The following is a 21,835-nucleotide window of genomic DNA, read 5'->3' on the forward strand; positions in this document are numbered from 1 at the left end:
GGAACACACAGGGAAACGTAGGAGAAATCGCAAACCGCTAAACACATACGAGAATCCGAAAGGGGATGAATATAACAGGGAGTAAACAAGACGAACATAATAACTGACAGTTGAAAATTATAAGAAACCACAGAAACAAACGAGGAGATAATCAGTAACTAAGGAAACCGGAAGCTAGCATTAATGGCTAGTATGGCTAGCATGGATATTTGGAGCATAGGCAAAGTAAAAAATATACCTCACAATTTTACACATATTTTGAAATTTGTGTATATAGTGTTATAAATATATATATAGACACACACTGTCTGGTCTGCAGCACGCATGACGAGATGGAATAGGAACTCAGAATAGTATTTATTTAAACTCCATACACTCAGGAACACACAGGGAAACGTAGGAGAAATCGCAAACCGCTAAACACATACGAGAATCCGAAAGGGGATGAATATAACAGGGAGTAAACAAGACGAACATAATAACTGACAGTTGAAAATTATAAGAAACCACAGAAACAAACGAGGAGATAATCAGTAACTAAGGAAACCGGAACTAAACGGGGTGCTTTGCCCAAAAGCATCGTTGGCCAAATATGATTGCAGTTTCCATTGAACTCTTTTGGTAATGACAGAACTTGCGATCATATAGCTTTGGGAAACGCACCCCAGAGCAGGACAACAGGAACACATTTATAATCCAGCTGTGGAGGGGTGTCTTTGGAGGTGGAACTGATGATGGACAGGGAGGAGATACCATGGCTAAATCGATGGTGGGAGGCGATTGAGAACCCTCAATGCCCTGCACACATACTTCCCACTTGCCCAGTATTGTCTTTCTTTTTTCCTTTTTGAAGGTGGTACAATGCAGTTCTGGCCTAATTTAACCTTTGGCAACAGCCCAAACTGTAAAGTCTGGCAAAGTATCTGCTACTACTACCACTACTAATAATGGCGCTTTTCCACTGCATGATACGGCTCAGTACGGTTCGGCTCCGCGCGGCACGGTTCGGCTCGCTTCACTTTTCCACTGCGTGGTACGACTCGGCTCGGCGCGGCACGGCTCAGTTCACTTTAGCTCGGTTGCTTTTCCACTGCAGTTAGTACCACTTCAAAGTGGGTGGGATTATGACTGATCGTTATAGTTTATCCGCTCCAACCAACAAGAGGAACGTCTGCGATTCTCGTCCACTGACCACAATTCAGCCATTTCTTTTTTGGAAGTTTTTTTTCTTCAAGCAAGTCAAACAAGTAGTTTTAAAACAGGTGCTACAGCGGTGGCTGTTACTGGCTATTTAAATCTAGCAGGTTTGATGTCTCGCAAATACAATGACGCTGATAGTGACGATTCTGTCTGTCTGACCAATCAGTGATCTACAGTGCTTCCACATCACATTTTAGTATCGGTACGGTATGCTTGGAACCTAAACAGAGGTGGTACCATTTAAAGCGAGCCGAAGCGAGCCGTACCGTATTGTACCATTCAGTGCAAAAGCGCCACAAGTGAGCCCTACTGAGCCAAGCCGTACCGTACCATGCAGTGGATAAGTGCCAAAGCGTGCCGTACCGAACCAAACCGTACCGTACCATGCAGTGTAAAAGCCCCATAAGTGTAACCTGACCAATTTTGTGGAATGATGGAATTATAAACCGAATGTGTATTGTGTACCGAATTTGTTTGTTCTTTTTTTTTAACAAAATACATACTATATCTCATTCAAATACTGAGCGTTTCATGGATTAAATCCTTTTGTGACATGCTGGGTGCATTTTGTTCATGAAAGGCGTTTTCTGCTGTACACAAAATTAGATTCACTACTATTGTGGATGAAATTGAAGTAACTTCAGTTACTTCAGGCTCTAGAATTTTGTGCACTAACTTTATTGTACATTGCCATTCAGTGGTGTGCATAGGCCCCAGCGGTCCCCCTCGGTTGAAATCGTGTTTCGGGGGGGCACTGCAATAACACCGAAATGGCACTTTACTATTAGCGATTAAATGGGCAGGGGCAGGGGCTCTTAAAAGTAATCCAGGGCATGGACATTTTAAGTTTAAAAAAGTATTATTGTTGAGTGCTGTTAATGTAAAACTGATGATAATTACATTAACTTAATATTGTGTGTAATTTAAACTCAAATTTCTGTGTTCATTTATTTTTGTAAAAAATTAATTTGTAGTAACTTAATGAAATTGTCTCGATAAATTGGGCAGTTGATTTCCAGTTACCTGCATGCTTTTCATAGGACTGAATAAGGAGAATAAATGTTGAATTTAAGTGTTATTTTATTTGTTTTTAGTGAAGGAAAATACCTATTAGTGTTTAATGCTCTTATGTTTGACATTTAAAAGAGTTTCTGTAATGTTGAAGATTTTGTGGTTACCATTGTGCTGAAGTGTACTGTAGATGAAGGTAAACACATTGACTCTAAAAGAAAGGAGTGAGCTAATGCCAGTGACACATAATATCTTACTTGTTCACATGTTAAACAAGTTACATTTATTGTCACGACACGCACACACAGGGAATTAGAGATCCAAAAGCAGTGTTTTATTAAAGGGTAATCCGTACTCACAACCTGTCCAGGCAAAGGTCAAAATCCAAAAAGGCAATCCAAAAACATAAAAGATAAACACTAGAAACAGGCTTGAAATAACAACGGAAGTGTGGGGACATTATACAAGGACTCCGTGACAAACAATGAAACAGACAGGGTATATATACACAAGTGCTAACAAGGTGATGAGAAACAGCTGTAAGGCAATGAACAATCAGTGACAGACAGGATCATGGGAATTGTAGTGAGAATGCATAAACACCGTGAAAACCGAGGACCTATAGTTTTTAACCCAGGGAACAACCAGAAACTGTGACATAACCCCCCCTCTATGGAGTGGCTAGCAGACGCTCCACGACAGAAAACAAGACACTGACTCAGGCACGGGAACAGACACTGACTCAGGCACGGGAACACACCCAGTCTGGAACAGGAACAGACACCGGAGTAGACGCCGGCTTAGGTACGGAAACAGACACTAGCTGAGGAACAGACTCCGGCTCGGCAGCATCCCTTTTGTCTGAAGATCCTGAAACTGACTCAGAAACATGAACAGTCTCAAGATCCACAAACGTGACCTGAGCATTCTCTGGATCGACAGACGTGACCACAATCTCTGAATCGGCAGACATGGACTGAACAGTCTCTGGGTCAACAGACGTGACGGGAACCGTCTCTGGGTCAACCAGCTTGACGTGAACAGTCTCTGGATCTGCAGACGTGACTTTAACCGTCTCCGAATCGGCAGACGTGACATGAAACGTCTCTGGGTCAACAGGCGTGACGTGAATCGTCTCCGAATCGGCAGAGGTGACGTGAACAGTCCAAGGATCAGCAGAACTCATCTGCTTCCTCCATGCCTGCAGAACTGCCCCTACATAAAAAACGAACACAGCCTCCTGGCCAAGGCAGGACTGATGATGGGGAGTTCTGGGACAACCTCCGGGAAGACAGCTGGCTGTTCGGGAACGACCTCCGGAAAGACAGCGGGCTGTTCGGGAACGACCTCCAGGGAGATAGCGGGCTGTTCTGGGATGATCTCCAGGGAGACAGCGGGCTGTTCGGGGACGACCTCCAGGGAGACAGCTGGCTGTTCGGGGACGACCTCCAGGGAGACAGCGGGCTGTTCGGGGACGACCTCCAGGGAGACAGCGGGCTGTTAGGGGACGACCTCCAGGGTGACAGTGGGCTGTTCGGGGATGACCTCCAGGGAGACAGCGGGCTGTTTTTGGGGACGACCTCCAGGGAGACAGCGGGCTGTTCGGGGACGACCTCCAAGGAGACAGCGGGCTGTTCGGGGATGTCAAGAGTGCCGGAAGCTCTCCCTCTCCTCCTCCTCTGCCGCCTCTGATAGCGACAGGCAGGCTCTGGACTGGATGGGATCGGCGGCGGCGGATAGAAGTCTGGGCTGGACCTCACCACCTCAGGTTCCATGAAGGATCGAGGAGGAGAGTGATACCTGGACTCCCCTCTAGTACCTCCTCTCCTATGACCTCCGCGGGTCCCAGAAAATTTTGCCAGCCGGCTTCCCTCGAACGACTCTCTGGGATGATCTGAAGGGGGTGTGGAAGCTTTCTTCAAATCAGCTTCCTCAGTCAATCGGGCCCACAGTGCAAAACACTCGAAGATGTTCATACGAGGAGGAATCTCTTTAGGTTGAAAATTCCCCCTCTGCTGTTTCTTCCCCCTCTCAGTGGCTGGAGACTTTGGAAACCCCATACCGCTGGATCTCTGCATGATGGAGTCCTTCTATCACGACACGCACACACAGGGAATTAGAGATCCAAAAGCAGTGTTTTAATAAAGGGTAATCCGTACTCACAACCAGTCCAGGCAAAGGTCTAAATCCAAAAAGGCATTCCAAAAACATAAAAGATAAACACTAGAAACAGGATTGAAATAACAATGGAAGTGTGGGGACATTATACAAGGACTCCGTGACAAACACTGAAACAGACAGGGTATATATACACAAGTGCTAACAGGGTGACGAGAAAAAGCTGTAAGGCAATGAGCAATCAGTGACAGACAGTATCATGGGAATTGTAGTGAGAATGCATAGACACCGTGAAAACTGAGGACCTCTAGTGTTTAACCCAGGGAACAACCAGAAACTGTGACATTTATGTGCTATAATAGCAGTGTATTTAACTCAAATAGATAAGATTAACTGGTTCCAGGAGTACAACTCAAGTAGTTGGAGCAACTTATTTCAGTAATAAACTTTAAAAATGTGTGTTCATGCTACAAATGAAGTCCCTTTAAATCAATGTAGTTTGATGGTTTAATCAGAATCAGAATCAGAATCAGAAAGAGCTTTATTGCCAAGTGTGCTTGCACACACAAGGAATTTGTTTTGGTACTGAGGCTTCCAGTGGACATATACAAATACAAATACAACATGAAACATAATACTACAAATTATAAGAATAAAAAATAAAAATATAAATATATGAGAATAAAACTATCACAGTTGGGTTTAGTCAGAATAGACATTGTCAGATTTACAGATTATGAACCTATTTACAGTGTTTTGAATATTATAAATAAATAAATCTACATATAAGTATCACCTGAGTTGTAGGATATTGCACTAAACAGTGGGAGTATTGCACTTACAGGCATATGCCTTGGGAGGAGTGTTAACTGTTCAGGAGGGAAATGGCCTGTGGGAAGATTATATTAATGTATATAACTTTAATGTATATTAATGTTTCAATAGAAGTTGTCATAACTCAAAAACATTTATGCAAACTGTTTTTAAGACTGCAATGTGCCATCCTTTAAAACCTGAAACATTGTCACCAAAATTTTTGGTGCAATTCTGACAACAACAGCTGCTGATTATTTACCATACATTTATCAGGATATTTGTATGGTGCTCAGATGTGCTTAACTGTTTTTTTTTCTTCAATATAACTCAGAAACTCAATCTCTCACATTTACACCATTATGTTATACTAAGAGTGAAACGCAGAGGAAGGTCTCAGATCACCCTCCCCTGATGCTTTACAGGAACTGGACAATAAGAGAGCGATCAATTTGGAAGACACAGCAGGTTAGGGGTCCAGGCAATTGAGAGAAAACATTGATAACACATAAAGCTTGAGGACCTGCATGCGTTCCACCTTCACTCCGCATATAATATAAGAGAAGCTAGAGCCATTTTAAAGATCACACTGGGTTTGACAGCAGGGAACATGTTCCTGAACTCAGTCTCACATCCATCACAGGGGATCATTGCTATAGATGAGCCAGTTGTAGCCATCAAAAGGAGAGAAGCACCAAGTTCACCTTGCCACCAGGGATCCAACTGACATCACACAGAGAAAACAGGTAAACGAGGGCGATGAAACATCAATTCTCCTCAAGATCTCATCAGCCTATGATGTGGATCATAATGACTAAATGCTTGAAATTCCAGTACAATAAAACAAACTCTAACTATGCTTACTGCTAATGAATCTTGTCAAATAATAATTTCTTATTTAGAGTTTTACCTTGAACTGAACTGTTCAAAAGCCTGTTCAAAATACCATTGTTCACACCTGGTATTAAGATGAGTTCTTGGTTGATCGGATCACAAGTGGATGATGACAGGTGAAAACTGGGTCTGAAATATTTTGAGCTTGTCCACTTTCAACCACATCCTGAGGTAGTCAAAAACGCATTCGACTGGATTGCTTTCGTAATGTAAACGCTCATGTGGTCGAACAGCCACAAAAGACCGCCTACACTCCGCCTAATGACCTAACATGAAGTGTGCTAGCCAGACAGGATTTAAACGTTATCGACTCAAGACCCAAGTTTGGTATAAAGACGAAAAACGTACCAAGCACAATGTTCTCTCACCATTCCTAAATTCTAACACACACTCGCCGTGTTCGGCATCATCTTGCAGGTGTCAGATATGTCTCAGATGTACAGTCTCTTCTGTGACAGACTACTGGTTCCATACATGCTTTAACAATTCATTCTCAATGCAAACGTGACGTTGTGATCAGAATGCTCATTATTTTAGTCAAGATCTTACACACTGTATATTGTACTTTGCAAGTGCATGCTTCATATGATCTACAGTATGTCACTGCATGTTGATGTCGGGTAAATCGGAGAAGTTCCACAAAGTCTTTTGTTTTAGTGCATAAACCCTTGCTATAGAGCAACAATCGAGTAGGTTGTCTTTTTGCTTTGCCTAGAATGCTTCAGGGTGGATTAACGTTTATACTAACTCCAATGCGGTTACATACATTTTTTTACTACCTCTGAATGTGGTTTGAATGATCAGTTCACAAAATGTTTAGAAACTGTTTAGAAAGTTGGAACAATATGTTTAGCATTCATAAATGGTTACTTTATCTCAGAAGATCAAGGAACATTTTAACCATAAGCTACAGAGAAAGTGCTTTGTAATTCCAGAAATGCAAACCCTCAGTTCATGGTTAATTTAAGTCATCATTAACAAGCCATTTTTATACGATATGGATCATCTGCTCTCCGTAGTGCTGCTCGCTATATTAATTCCGACTACATTCAGAGCCCAGATTTTACCTGCTTTAAGGTAAAATGTGTCTACAGTTCGCAAATCCACCAAAACCACCTCAAATGATGTGGAAAAGACTAACCAAGCATCATTGATGGAGTTTTCAGTTTTTTAGGAAGAGAAATGACATAAACAGTGACTCACAAGCAATGTGAAGACTAGCTTCTCTGCTGAGAATGGTCCCGAAAGAGTTGGAGGCCAGACATTGGTAAATACCAGCATCCTCTTCCTTATTGAGCTGGCTGATTCGAAGGTTTCCTCCTGAGATGCTGTATCGAGAGCCAGGTTGAGGGGAAATGAAGCTGTCGTTCATTTTCCACCTATAAAACACAGGGGGAAGTTAGCAGAGAGTAAATGGAGAGTTTGGAGTAGCTACTTGAAAATATCTTCCTCATTCTAAGTAAAACATAGTGAGATATATTTGTTTGATATTCTTTATATATATGGTACTTTACACAAACAGAAAACCAAATAGAACCTGAACCTTTTAAAAATGCCGAGTGAAAGGTAATATTGACTGTCCAGCTCAAGCAGTGTTGTTATTGTTAGCTAAAACTAATAAAATTATTGTTAATTGAAATAAAGCTGAAATAAACTAAAATATTAAATGAAAACCAGGACTATTTTCTTGAGGACTACTGAAATAAAATACATTTAAGAAGTGCTAAAATTACTAAAACTGAAATTAAAATAAAATAAAGGGTCAACAGAAAAACAAAAAAACTAATAAAAATGACAAAATCACATAACATAATTACTAAAACTTAAACTAAAACTAAATTGAAGATTGAAAATAAGAACAAAAAAGCTAATCCAAAATTTTAATAAAAATAACACTGACCTTTTAAGTCAAACTAGATGTATGAGCCGTTTTATTTTTTAGTCATATGTTATTTTAAGTTTATTCAAGATGTTTGCAAGTTTTGAAACCTCAATATTAAAACGCATAGTTTGAATCCTTTGAATATTTAAAGGAACTTTAAAAACTTTAAATAATCCTTTCATAATTTTAGCATTTATTAATATATTTTCATTATCAACATGAATCAAACACAAACAAAAAAGGAAAAAGAAAATTAAATTAATTTTGATCTATCTTAAAAAAAAAAAAAAGAAAGAAAAAGAAGTGCTCAGCATTCACGGACACAAAGTGACAAAAACAAAAACAACAGCAAAGGCTGTTAAGTAGAAAGACATGATTTTACAACAGATCCATGGCCCAGTCCAGTCACACCTAAGACATCAGAAACCACAAAACCCAAGAGACGCACATGAGTTCAGATCCACTGCAACACAAGCCTCATATTTACGTCATCACACAATTATTCAATACAGTCAAGTAATGTAATCACTGAATTTCCTCATTAGTAAATCGTAATCACTGAAAGAAAACAGACCTCTCTGTCAAAGTAACATACAAATGAAAACAAATGAGTCTGCAGTGTGTATACCACAGCAAATAACAGCCATTTCAATTGACAAACAGGAGAAAACAGAGAAGGGCACTATAGTGGCCATCTGGATGTAATGTGGACAAAGACATGATCCATGTCAATTACCTGTCTGAGTTTATGCACAATGGAAATCAATACAACACACAACAAACTGAAGAAACCATGAGGTCACCCCCCCCCCCCCCCCCACACACACTCTAAAGGTCACATCTACGACCTTTCCATACTGATAGAAATCTGTACCGTGCTGCACAAGTTAATACATGGGAGATATATTTGCATGAACAGCTCACTGTTTGCTCTGCCTGTCACTCAAATTCAATGATGCACTTTAAGAGAAAGAAATAAAGAAATAAATTGGTTCAGCTAAACGGAATTCTTTCAGGGACTATATGCTCTAGACATATTATATTCTGAATACATTGAGAATGTTTTCCAGCCTACTGAGGAGGGTGAATGCACAAATAGTGCAGTTAGAAAACATTCCACTCTTTTCAGCTTCATCTGAGTGCTGAAAAAATATTCAAATTTATAATATATAAGCTGAACAGAAGTAGAAAAATCCAAGGACAGACTGTTTCAAAGTGTCTAGCATTTGAACACTTTAATTATTATTTTTACACTCATTGTAGACAGATGTCAGGGCCTTAACGTGGTGGATTTCCTTTGAAATGTTTTTTTTGAAAATAACTGAATTTGAATATGCTAGCGATTTCATATATATACACATTATTTTAAAATGTACATTATTCCTGAATTTTCAGCATCATTACTCCAGTCTTCAGTGTCACGTGATTCTTCAGAAAGCATTCTAATATGCTGATTTGATGCTCAAGAAACATTTCTTTCATTGAAACAATCCTGCTTAATATTTATTTTCAATTCTTTTTTTATTATGGCATATTTCTTCAGGATGAAAAAGGTTGTAAAAATACATTATACATTTGATCAACTTAATCAGTCCTTGCTAAATAAAATTAATTTCTTTCAACAATAACAAAAAAAAATTGAATACAAAGGTTACTTTGTATTTGGAAGGTTACTTTAGTTTGTGCCTGATGAGGTCCTGACTGGTTGACACTGGTTTGGTCATTTTTGGAGCTGCAATTTCAGCGTGCAGACTTCTGTTTTCTTTGTTTGAAACACAATATAAGCTGCCTGACTAGAGAAACCTATAGCAACTGTGTCTTTGAGATTAAATTAAATTAAGTAATTGACTCTGACCCCTTGTTTAACATCCAAAATAATGTTTGATACATACATTTAAAACAAGATTAAATTAATTTGAAAACAAAGAAAAAGAGATCAGGAGTCAAGCACAAGAACAAGAGGGTGTCAAAGAAAGAAAGCATCCATGGAAGAGAAGAAAATAGCTTTTCAAAGATAAATTAAATCTAATTAGAGTTCAAATAAATACAGGCCGATATGCGAGACGCTGAGCGAATCCGTTTGCTGGACGCTCCCATATCCCAGGCTGGCCTCTTCGGTGGTGTGGTTGAGGACTTTGGCCAACAGTTCTCAACCACCCAGAAGTAGACTGAGGCCATTAAACACATTCTGCCCGATGGCCCGCTGCTGCCTCCACCCAGCCCTCCCGCCCCTCCCGCTTAGCCCCAGCAGCAGCCTTCACCCGGGTCGCGCCGTGGAGGTGGTCGCAGGAAGGCAACCGAGCCCTGCTAAACGCCAGGCCAAGCAGCGCTCTTGAGACAGGCTGCTCAGAGATGGCACTCAGATTGTCCCTCCAGCCGAAATGAGGTCCGGCTTTTACAGCCCCTACTTCATTGTACCCATGGCTCGTTTTATATTCTCGAAGTTGATAGGCTTTTTAAGCGAAACGCCATTCGTCATCACGACGTAACGTCTCCGTTCCCTACTCAGAGACCCGAGACGTTCTCTGTAATAGCAGGAATGGAGAGCTCCACTCTTTGATAAAATAATGTGTCCTTGGCAGCTTGAAAAAGAGTTCCCTTCATGTAAGAAATATCCAACATGTGCTCAAGCGCTCAGGAAAACTTCAAAGGTCCCTACACTCGAATGCAAGCATAGACTGAATAGGTTAATCAAGTATTACGTGTCTTTGCCACTGACAAAAATGATCAAATAAAGCTTGTCTTTGCTTTTTTATACCAAAATTCATCAGCATGCTGGGATCTCACCTGTAGGACGGGGACGGATGTCCCTGGGCTTCACAGCTGAAGGTGACCTCCCGGCTGGGCTCATTAAGATGGAGAGGGAATACAATACTTCCCGGCTGTTTGGTGAATACTGGCCTCAGAGGACCGCTGCCTTCTAAAGGTGAGGAGTAAAAGATCACAGTCACACGTCTAGTCAATGCTAAGTTTAGCTTAGCATGCTTTTTAGAGCACAGCTGTTCTGAAAGGTATCCATCTGTTCATTGGACGAAAGCCTAGCTGTCATTCAATTCGGCAGCATAAATTTGGCGAAATCAAAGACATCTTAAAAACACTTGAGATTATTGTTGGCAGGACGTTAGCAACCCTACACCTTTAAAATGATAATATCGCAAACCCCCAAAAGAGCAAAACAATGTTAAAATACATAACTTTGAGCTTAAACACATCCTGTACTGCTTATCCACCACCTATGTTTAAAATTCATAGTCACAGAAAAAAAACAAGAGCTTATTACATTTTCAAGAAACACATGGTGAGCCACTAAGCTTTCTAATGCGATTTCCTCATACCAAAAACGGTAACTTGCAGGAAAGTAGCTTAATTGTGTGTATCGTGTAAACACTTAAAAGTCTGGAAATTGTGTGGTTTATTATTCTCCGTAATTACATGTTGATGGTTAGCGCAAGCCACTTATCCTGTCTTATTAAGCACAAATGGCCTTCAGCAAGATGAGACATCCACCCAACAATGAGCAGGACGGAGAGTTTTTATGCGAGAGTGAATGCAATTTGCATAATCTAAACCTCATTTTATGCCGATTAACACAATATAGAGTCAAATCCTCCTGCATTGTGTCCAAAACTCCACAAAACGTTTCCATGGTTTGTCCAAAAAAATGTGATAACCTGAATTTGAGTATTTAAATGACATCTGCACTGAAACTATTCGTTGTGTCTTGCTTCATATTGGCGTAACATTCCTATAGATTGAAGCAATTGGTTAAATGTAAGTGTTTGAACTGAAATACAACAGATACATGTAATAATGTAATTATAAAAAAAAGCCTAAATAAAGGTTAAAAAATGTCTTTGGCAATCAAGTGCAAATTTTTCCCCTTAATGGAAAAGTTAATTTATGACCTTTATGTGTTCCAGTGTACTGTAACATCTTCTGAAAATCTTTCTTCGATAGAGTCTGAGGCAACAGACATGCGTTCACAGCTCACCAACTACTTTCTAAACCTACAGTTAGGGGACTAAGTTCAAAGGAAACCATCCTCTTGAGAAATCACTTCATGTTAAGCACACACCGGTTTGTTTATTTACCTTGTGCAGACATCAAGTTCCAGAGGGGTGCAAACTGAATTAATGCATCTGAAAATTCAGAACTAACAGTTTTTTTCCATGCTGAAATGCTAAATTGGTCTACCTAGTGTTCAATTAGCATCTAACTAATGCAGGAGAGATGGAGTTTATTGTGATTCTGGGTGATAATAGAGCACAGAAGAGCTCTCAGTGGAGGTGTTTGAAATCTATTGAATGGGGAATACACTGCACCAAGGCTAATTTCAATCTCACTGTCAACAAGGGCTTTAACTCTTAAATGCAACCGGAAACATGAGAAGATGAAAAGACGTGAGTGAAAACAAATGATAAAGTGATACTTCACAAACATAATATTTACTCCGATTTCCCATTAGCTACCACAGTGCTTTCCACTGTTTAGTTGAGTCATATTTCCAACAGCCCGTCCTCTTCCCATTGCACAAAATGTGAAGCTTGTTAATGCTTTTACAAATAACTGTGCAGCTAAACAAAACATCTGAAGCACTTACTACATATACTTCATGAAACATTCTTAAGTTTAAAATTCTTCTTAAAGTCCCCCTGTTGTGAAAATCAAGTTTTTAATGGTGTTTATGTCTATGTAATGTTTTTTAATATGCTTTAAGTCAAACCATGTGCAAATTCAGTCAGTCAACACCATTTCTGAGTATTTCAAACCGCAGTGATCTAAGGACAGTCTAAAAACGCGGTTTGAAATCGTTGGGGTCTCTGACGTCACAAACTACCTTTTAACCAATCACGTCAACGTGTGACCGTCAACGAGTGACCGTCAACGAGTGACCGTCAACGAGTGGATCTCTGAGCTGGTGTGAGTGAGTGGAGGTGGGGCTAATTTGCATATTTATAGAACCGCGAATACTAAATGAGGCAAGTGTTATGTGCTGACGGATGAACCCAGGCGCAGACAGTATCCAATCACAGAACGTTTATTGTAGACAGAAAACAGGGAAAACAAAACCCACGAGGGGTAAAACAAGGACAACTCTGACGGGGGAAGACTAAACTAGACTAACACTTGACAAACTAGACTATAAACTAATAACAGAAACAGGATCAGTAATACACTAGACAAAACTCTCAAAAGGTACTCACAGGTAAGTTAGCAATGACTCACACAACGTATGACAAAGTCAAACAATGAACCGACACAGGACAGCAAACACAAGGGGATTATAAAGGGAACACTAATGACAAGGACAGGTGAAACTGACTAGACAATAATGACAAGATGAGGATAACAAGGGGGCGGGGTTACGTGACGAGACAACACAAGCACATGGCCCAAGCAAAAGGCCATGTGCTTGTACACAAAACATGGGTCTGTCATGACTCTGCCACCAGACCAGAGAAATCAAAAGACATGATGGCAGAATCATGACAGCAAGGGTGTAGAGTTACATTCAAGCTTTTTTAAGACATGAAGAAATTTGTTTTCAAGAAAAAAATGTTTAAAATATGTCATTTTGTTGATCAAAGATGAGTTTTAAGGGATACAATTATTGACTACAGGGGGACATTTCTTGTTATTAAGAAAATGATATAATTATGGCTGTCAATTTAACACATTAATTTAATGAATCAGTTATGGGGGAAAACATAACATTATTTAATGCACCAACCCCACCCCAGACCTTCATACAGTTGATTGGTGATGAACATGAAGCAGTGCAACAATTCACTGCGTGATGTAGCCTATGAAATGCAGTTAGAATTACCCTAAAATTCATTCATGATATCAGGGCAAAAATGCCCCTTTATGAGTTTTTGTCTCATTTTTATATCATGATATTTTTAAGCAATATCACACGAGTAACGAGCCCAAAATCACTCCATGTTTTTGTCCCGAATAGTCCAAATGAGATACTAATTTTATGCAACAGTTCAATAAATAAGAAGTTATTGTGTTATATTTTAGATACAATATTGTCAGCTTTTGCACAATTTTGCCACAGAAAATTTTACCTACAAAGCCAGAGCAGGACTGTTGTGCCTCTCCGAGCAACACACAGCGGTTTCGTTTCTGAATGAATCCGCGTTTTCAACGAATCAATCGGGTGAACGTCTCTGGTTACGTATGTAACATCGACCAGGAAACTATATAAGCACCCCAAAACACAAGCGCGTCAGCTTCTGATAAGACTGAAGCAAGTGCTCACGGGCATGCTGGGAGTATGGCATAGACACGCAGCGTCTCATTCCCCTCAGGGAACTAGGGTTACATACGTAACCAGAGACGTTCCCTATCAGGGAACTCGAGCTGCGTGACAACGCTTTGGGAACGCTAATACCAACGTCGCCATACGAGCAAGTGTCCGTCGTGTGAAGTCAGAGCGCACATTCGGACGAAAGCACCTGCGCCCCTGGAGTGGAGCTGAAGTCGAGATGATAAAACTTCACGAATGTGTGCGGTGAGGACCAGCCTGCCGCATCACAGACATCCTGGATTGATACTCCTGACAGGATAGCCTTAGAGGCAGCCATACTCCTGGTTGAATGAGCCCGGACAGCCAAAGGAGAAACCTGACCGGCAGACTCATAGGCAAGTGAGATGGCCTCGACCACCCACTTGCTCAACCTCTGCTTAGATACTGGACAGCCCTTCTTAGGGGGTCCAAAGCAAACGAATAGCTGTTCACTCTTTCTCCACAAGGCAGCTCTGTGGACGTACGCATCTAGAGCCCTAACAGGGCAAAGCAGATTTAGTTTCTCTTGGTCCGACGTCAGAAATGGAGGAGGACAGAAAGCCTGCAGTGCAATAGGCCTGACCACATTGGTTGGTACCTTGGGAACGTATCCCGGCCTAGGGAGGAGGAAAGCCTTCACCATGCCTGGTGCAAATTCCAAGCACGAGGGAGAGACCGACAGAGCTTGGATTTCTCCTATTCTTTTTAATGAAGATATAGCCAGAAGAAAGATAGTTTTAAGAGTGAGGAATTTCTCTGAAACTTCTTCAATGGGCTCGAACGGTGCTAGAGAGAGACCTTCGAGAACAACCGCCAGGTCCCAGGTCGGCACCCTTGTGCGAACTGCTGGCCTCAGCCTCAGAATGCCACGAAGGAAACGGGTTACAAGTGGGTGTCTCCTGAGAGAAGCACCACTCAAAGGGACGTGGTAAGCAGATAAGGCCGCCACATACACCTTCAGTGTGGAGTGGGATAACCCTGTGGAGAAACGCTCCTAAAGGAATTCCAGCACTGCACCCACCGGGCAGTTAACTGGGTCCAGCTGGTGTTCTCCACACCAAGAGGTGAACATTTTCCACCTCAAGGCATATAATTTCATAGTGGCCTGAGCTCTGGAGTGGAGGATGGTCTCCACGACCTCAGTCGAGAGAGCAGATTCTATGAGCTGGGCCCCCTCAGAGGCCAAGCCCACAACCTCCATAGATCTGGGCGGGGGTGAAGTATCGAACCGCTCGCCTGAGAGAGAAGGTCTCTCCTCATCGGAATCTCCAGAGGAGAGCCGTCGAGGAGAGAAATTAGGTCTGCAAACCAAACTCGGGCTGGCCAGTACAGGGCTACCAACAGTAGACTGACTCCGTCCCGGCGAACCCTCTCCAGAACTCCTGGGAGGAGAGCAATCGGGGGAAATGCATACAGGTGTGACCTCGGCCACTCCTGTACCATCGCGTCCAACCCCAGGGTTGGAGGACTTAGGGAAAACCACAGTTGGCAGTGTGATGTTTCCCTGGATGCAAATAGGTCTACCTCGGCACGACCGAAATGTTTCCATAGGAGCTCCACCACCTCGGGGTGGAGTCTCCACTCCCCGGGCCTCAGCCCCTGCCTCGACAGGATGTCTGCCCCCTGATTCAAATACCCCGGGATATAAATCGCCCTCAGTGAAAGAAGCTTCCAGTGGGACCATAGAAGGTTCTGGTGAGCCAGCTTGTATAACGGGCGCGAACGCAGACCCCCTTGATGGTTTATATAAGAGACCACCGATGTGTTGTCTGACCGGACAAGAACATGGTGACCTCTCAGGTCTGGGAGGAAGTGTTTCAGAGCCTGAAACACCGCCATCATTTCTATACAATTTGTGTGCCAATGAAGATGATGTTCCTGCCACAGACCCTGGGCCGAGCGACCACTCATGATCGCCCCCCAACCTGTGAGAGAGGCGTCCGTCGTTAGTGTAACACGACGACACGGAGCCCCCAACACAGGACCTAGGGACAGGAACCAAGGTTCTTTCCACATAGCCAGAGCACGGAGACACCGTCGCGTGACCCTGATTTTGCGGAGCGGGTTTCCCCTCGGGGAGAACCCCTTGGTCCTGAGCCACCACTGCAGTGGTCTCATGTACAGCAGGCCGCAAGGTATAACGTTGGACGCTGCTGCCATCAGACCCAGAATCCTCTGATATTCTTTTACAGTGAGTGACTGGCCTAGCTTTGCCTGTTTGACGGCTAAGAGAATCGAAGCTATACGAGCAGGAGACAGACGTGCCTGCATCGTCGTCGAATCCCAAACCACGCCCAGAAAAGTGGTCCTCTGTACTGGAGAAAGCACACTCTTCTTGGCGTTGAGCCTCAACCCCAACTTTTTGATATGGACGAGAACGACATCTCGATGCCGAATCGCCTGTTGCTCCGATTGAGCCAGAATCAACCAATTGTCGATATAGTTTAAAATGCGGATGCCCTGGAGTCGCAGCGGAGCCAGAGCTGCATTCATACATTTCGTGAAAGTTCGGGGAGACAGTGCTAGGCCGAACGGAAGAACCCGATACTGGTACGCTTCGCCCCCGAAAGCGAACCTCAGGAACTTCCTGTGTTGTGGAAGGATGGAAATGTGGAAGTACGCATCCTTTAGATCTATCGTGACAAACCAGTCCTCGGACCTGATCTGTGACACGATCTGCTTGAGAGTAAGCATTTTGAATTTGAGCTTCCCTACTGAGCGATTTAACAGGCGCTGATCTAAAATTGGACGCAACCCCCCATCCTTCTTTGGAACGATGAAATATCGGCTGTAATAACCCAACTCTCTGCTGGGAGGAAGAACTCGTTCTATAGCCTCCTTCAGCATGAGAGTTTTCACCTCCTGTTCCATAACCAGAGCCTGCTCGGGGCCCCCCACTGTGGGCAGAACCCCTCTGAAGCGAGGCGGGCGTGATCTGAACTGAATCGAGTACCCATTCTCGATAGTCTGCAGGACCCAATGAGATCCATTTGGAAGGCTTTTCCACTCTGCCAAAAATTCTACTAACGGTACTAGTCTCTCGAGACTGGCCTCTGGAATATTTTGAGTGGCAGACACAGTGCCCTGTAACGGCGCACCGGCAGGGAACAACTGGTCTGACCACTCTAAACCGCTCCTAAAGCGCTCGCTGGGACCGTCTACGCCCCGGCACGCAGGCGGGGTTGGCAGAACGGGCCCTTGAGGGCACCGAGAGAGAACGGGCGCTGTGTACTGCAGCGAACACCTGCGCCCGGTGTGAGGAGCTACTCGACGGAGACATGAACACGGAGGGGGAGAAATTTCTGGAGCGCCGCTGCCTGCTTTTTCTCTTCCTGAAACCTCTCGATGACCGAATTCACTGAGTCACCGAAGAGGCCAGCAGTTGAAAGCGGGGCGTCCAGGAGAAAAGATTTTTCCTTTTCCTGTTTCCTGTTTCCATGTTGGATAAATTCAACCATAAGTTTCTCTCCGTTGCCACCATGGCTGCCATAGAATGGCCCACTGATTTGGCCGTCTCCTTGGTGGCACGGAGAGAAAGATCTGCTGCCTGACGTAATTCTCGAATTACGTCAGCACTAATTTCATCCCCCTCACTCATATCTTTTAAAAGGTCTGCTTGATATGCTTGTAATATCGACATAGTATGTAAGCATGCTGCCGCTTGACCTGCCGCCGAGTAAGCTTTGCCCACCAAAGCCGAGGTATTTCTTAATGGCTTTGTGGGCAATGCCGGTGTCTTAAATGACGATGCCGTAGATGGCTCGCTAGCGTTTCTTCAGCCTTAGGCATGGCCCCATAACCATAAATCTTAGCCCCAGAAATATTTGAATAAACAGATGTTTGCTGGCTAAATATTCTGGATGACACTGGTCTTTTCCATGACCTCGACACCTCGGTGTGGAGGTCAGGAAAGAATGGAGACACCGGCGTGGAGGTGCAGCACGAGATGGCAGAAATCTTTCATCTAGTTTACTTTTTGCAGCAGCAGCGGGACCCGAACCGTGGGGAGCGCGCACCGAACCACTCTCCTCGAAGAGGGCTTGGCGGGAGCGGAGCGTTTTCATTGACATACGCTCGCAATGCTCGCAACCAGCTCCCTCGAGAGCTGACTGGGCATGCTGCACTCCCATACAAATAACACACAGATCGTGAGTGTCCCCACCCGTGATATAACGTGGGCAGGGATGAACACACTTTCTGAACTGCTGTTCGCTCGCCATATTATATATATATATATATATATATATATATATATATATATATCGTCTCTTTATAGTTTTTTTATATGTGAAAAACTCCTGCCTAGCAATTTCTAAGGACAGACAAAAACACTTTGAGACACAGACTGATATATTCACACACAGAGCGCTTGCTGAAGACTCAGAAGCTGACGCGCTTGTGTTTTGGGGTGCTTATATAGTTTCCTGGTCGATGACGTCACCCACCTATGACGTTCCGTCTCGCCATTGGACTGATTTCATACGTGCTTCATGACGCACTCACGCAGGGGCGTTCCCAAAGCGTTGTCACAAAGCGTTGTCACGCAGCTTGAGTTCCCTGATAGGGAACTAATGATTTAATGGCCCATTCATATTTACTTCATTTTTTTGCGAATCAGCCACTTGAAAAAATCTAATGAATTAATGAAGGACTCAATGGGCCCTATTTTAATGATCTAAGTGCATAGTCTAAAGCGAATGGCGCAAGTGAACTTAGCGCGTGTCCGAATCCACCTTTGCTAGGTCGGCAAGGACGGCGCATGGTCTAAAAGGGTTGTCACTATAATCTTAATGAGTAATGGGTGTGTTTTGGGCATAATGTGCAATAAACCAATCAGTGTCTCATCTCCCATTCCCTTTAAAAGCCAGTTGCGCTCGCGCCATGGCGGATTCGCTATTTACAAGGCGGAATTTGCAAGCGGAAAAACTGAAAGTTTCTCTAGCAAGGAAACGGAACTGCTCATGTGTGTGGTTAAAGCACGCGAGCAGAACATCTACGGGACAAAGTGCATGCGCGTTGTGGACCCATCTATAGGCGCACATTACTTACGCTCTTTAAATAACACAAAAATCCCTATTTCAGTTGCCTCAAAATAGCATTACGCCAACAGTGCACCTGAACACACCTCATTTTCAGACCACTACACCATGGGCGCACAAATGGGTGCAAAATGCATTTGCTATTTAAACAACTTGGCACAAGATGTGAAAATGATAACTGCGTTGGGCTGAAACTAGCAGTAGAAGACTTGCGTCGCGCCTGGCGCTGCATTGCACCAGGTGTATGTTAGGGCCCAATGACTTAATCATTTAGACATTTACCGCTACCTACTGGCAGTTTTAGTTTCTTATTTAGAGTATAATTTCATTCATGGTTTTTTTTTCCATATTATTAAAAAAACATTAAAGGTAGAGTTCATCCAAAAACGAAAATTGTGTCATCATTTACTCACCCTCATGACCGTTGAAACCTAAAAGTTTGTGTAGTAAATACTATGTTGAATCAAATAAAATGTTTGTTTTTTTTCTAAGCTACTTTTATTGTAATGTCTTTTTGCTTTTCTCATTTAACACAATCATGACTTTAAATGATCTTTTGGGGGTTATTTCTCAGCTAAATTTGATGTGCGATTAATTTGCAGTTAATTAGATTAATCGCCACATCGTGTAATTAATTAGATTAAAAATTGTAAATGCTTGACAGCCCTAAAATAATTAAATAATAATGTCTAAAGAATGTTCTTAACTTTTTTCTTAAGATTGTTCTAGACAAAATGTAAGAAGAATTGTAAAGAACGTTTTTAAAAATCATTGTAAATATCCTCTTAATGTTAGGACAACCTACAACTTGTCTTAAATCAACATACAAATTAAATCATTCAATTTAGCCACCAATTCAAAACAAAAACCAAAAATGTTATAAATGGATTGAGCTGATATAGTGATGATCTTACAGCAAATCCATGCTGTTCTCAAGCTAAACTGAGCTGGTGTAGCTGACCCACCAGCACTCTCGATTCCCAGACATCGGGGCCAGCAAACCAGCAACCACAGATCAATTTTAAATAATTTTTGCATAACTTCATTTTCATGCTCCATGCATGTGCCATTTTGTGACGTCAAAACCTCCTACTGCCCCCTCTATTTTTTAAACTAAAATCACACCCATGGGATTAGTAGATATAATGTCTTCCACTTATGCAATCTTATGATGCACATGGACAACAAAGTCAATCTGCTGAGATGTTATCAAAGGCTAAAACACACATTTATTATCCAGTGACTCATCCATGCTAAACAAAGACTGGTCTCATAATCAAGGCTCTGGAACACGTAAATTGGGGGAGTCAGTATTGACACTGCACTAAAGCATCTGTCTATATCTGATCAAGCTGTTCAAAATCAGCATGAGCAATTTTCCATGCATGGAACCGCTAAATGAGATATGATACCTAAATCTGGTACCAAAAGACATAAGACATACGTAAATAAAGACAAGGGCGAGAGAGATTTCAAAACTTCAGGTTGAGCTTGGAGCTGATGCAAACCTGAGAAATGCAACAGAGATCAAATTTCTATCATACAAGGAATTAATGCTGCAATTAAGTTTCGCATTTGCCAGAGGACAAGAGGACGGAACTGTCTATTTCAGAAACACCATGTAATTACAAGCTTTGGTGATGCTGCAAAAATTACAAGATGTTATTAAAATATTGATGGAGAGTAATTTGAAACCATGTCGTCGCCTGCGGGTTTTACGTTACGTTGTGAGGATTCGACTGAGGGCTTTACTGGTGCTGGGATTTCTGTCAACAGATCACAGCTGTCCAAAGAGACACACTGTCGCTGAGAAATTATCTATCTCTGTTCAGCACAGAATACTAACAAGAGGTTTACAACACAAAGCCCACCTTGGTGGAAATGGAGGTCATTATTGAGGAAGTTGGAGAAAGCAGGTCTCTCTCTCTCTTTCTCTCTCTCTCTTTTTTTTTTTTTACCGGAGGGAAGAATTTATATGGCAGTGCTGCCCTCCGGAGGGTGGTGGGGGTGTGGGTGGTGGGGGTGGGGGGCGTGGGTTATGGGGGCTGGGGTTGGCCAAGGAGCAATTTGGAGGCCCAAATAAAAACTAATCTCAAATTCAATACCATCTGACAAGCCGATGAATTCGGCCAGCTTACCTCAGCATGAATATCCAGCCACAGATAGGGGCGAGAGAGGGAGGGAGGGAGGGAGAGAGAGAGAGAGAGAGAGAGAGAGAGAGAGAGAGAGAGAGAGAGAGAGAGAGAGAGAGAGAGAGAGAGAGAGAGAGAAAGAGAGAGAGAGAGAGAGAGTTTAGACGTTTGTGTGCCCTTCAATCCGTTTGATTCTGATTCAAGGGTTTTATTCATCTAATGAAAAAGCCAATCTTGGTAAGTTAAAATACACACCTGCACACGCCCACACAAACAGATACACACGCACACACAAAGAGCCCTGAAGCTAGTAAAGAGTAGAGTGTAGAGAACCGTCATTTTAAGGAATTAAGTGTGGCATATTTAGGCTAACTCAGTTAATTGTAATGAGCTTGCAGTAAGCTACGCAAACACTTTTTTTTTTAAATTGACATTTCTTTCTCAATCTTGT

At 42.5% G+C, this 21,835-nt stretch overlaps 1 protein-coding gene across 4 annotated transcripts in view; it reads right to left on the reverse strand.

Moving 5' to 3' along the window:
• Positions 1–21,835, reverse strand: part of cntn3a.1 (contactin 3a, tandem duplicate 1) — a 106,639-nt gene that overhangs the window by 57,530 nt on the left and 27,274 nt on the right. For 3 of the 4 annotated variants that reach the window (XM_077214090.1, XM_077214092.1, XM_077214089.1), the window contains exons 3-4: positions 10,706–10,838; positions 7,240–7,415 (exon numbers count right to left, since the gene is read on the reverse strand). In XM_077214090.1, the coding sequence (XP_077070205.1) occupies positions 7,240–7,415; positions 10,706–10,838 (309 nt within the window). The remainder of the gene's footprint in view (positions 1–7,239; positions 7,416–10,705; positions 10,839–21,835) is intronic. The other variant, XM_077214091.1, reaches the window with a different exon arrangement.

This window comes from Siphateles boraxobius, unplaced genomic scaffold (assembly GCF_051911475.1).
Source record: "Siphateles boraxobius isolate OS27281-9 unplaced genomic scaffold, OSU_SipBor_1 68, whole genome shotgun sequence".
NCBI lineage: Eukaryota > Metazoa > Chordata > Actinopteri > Cypriniformes > Leuciscidae > Siphateles > Siphateles boraxobius.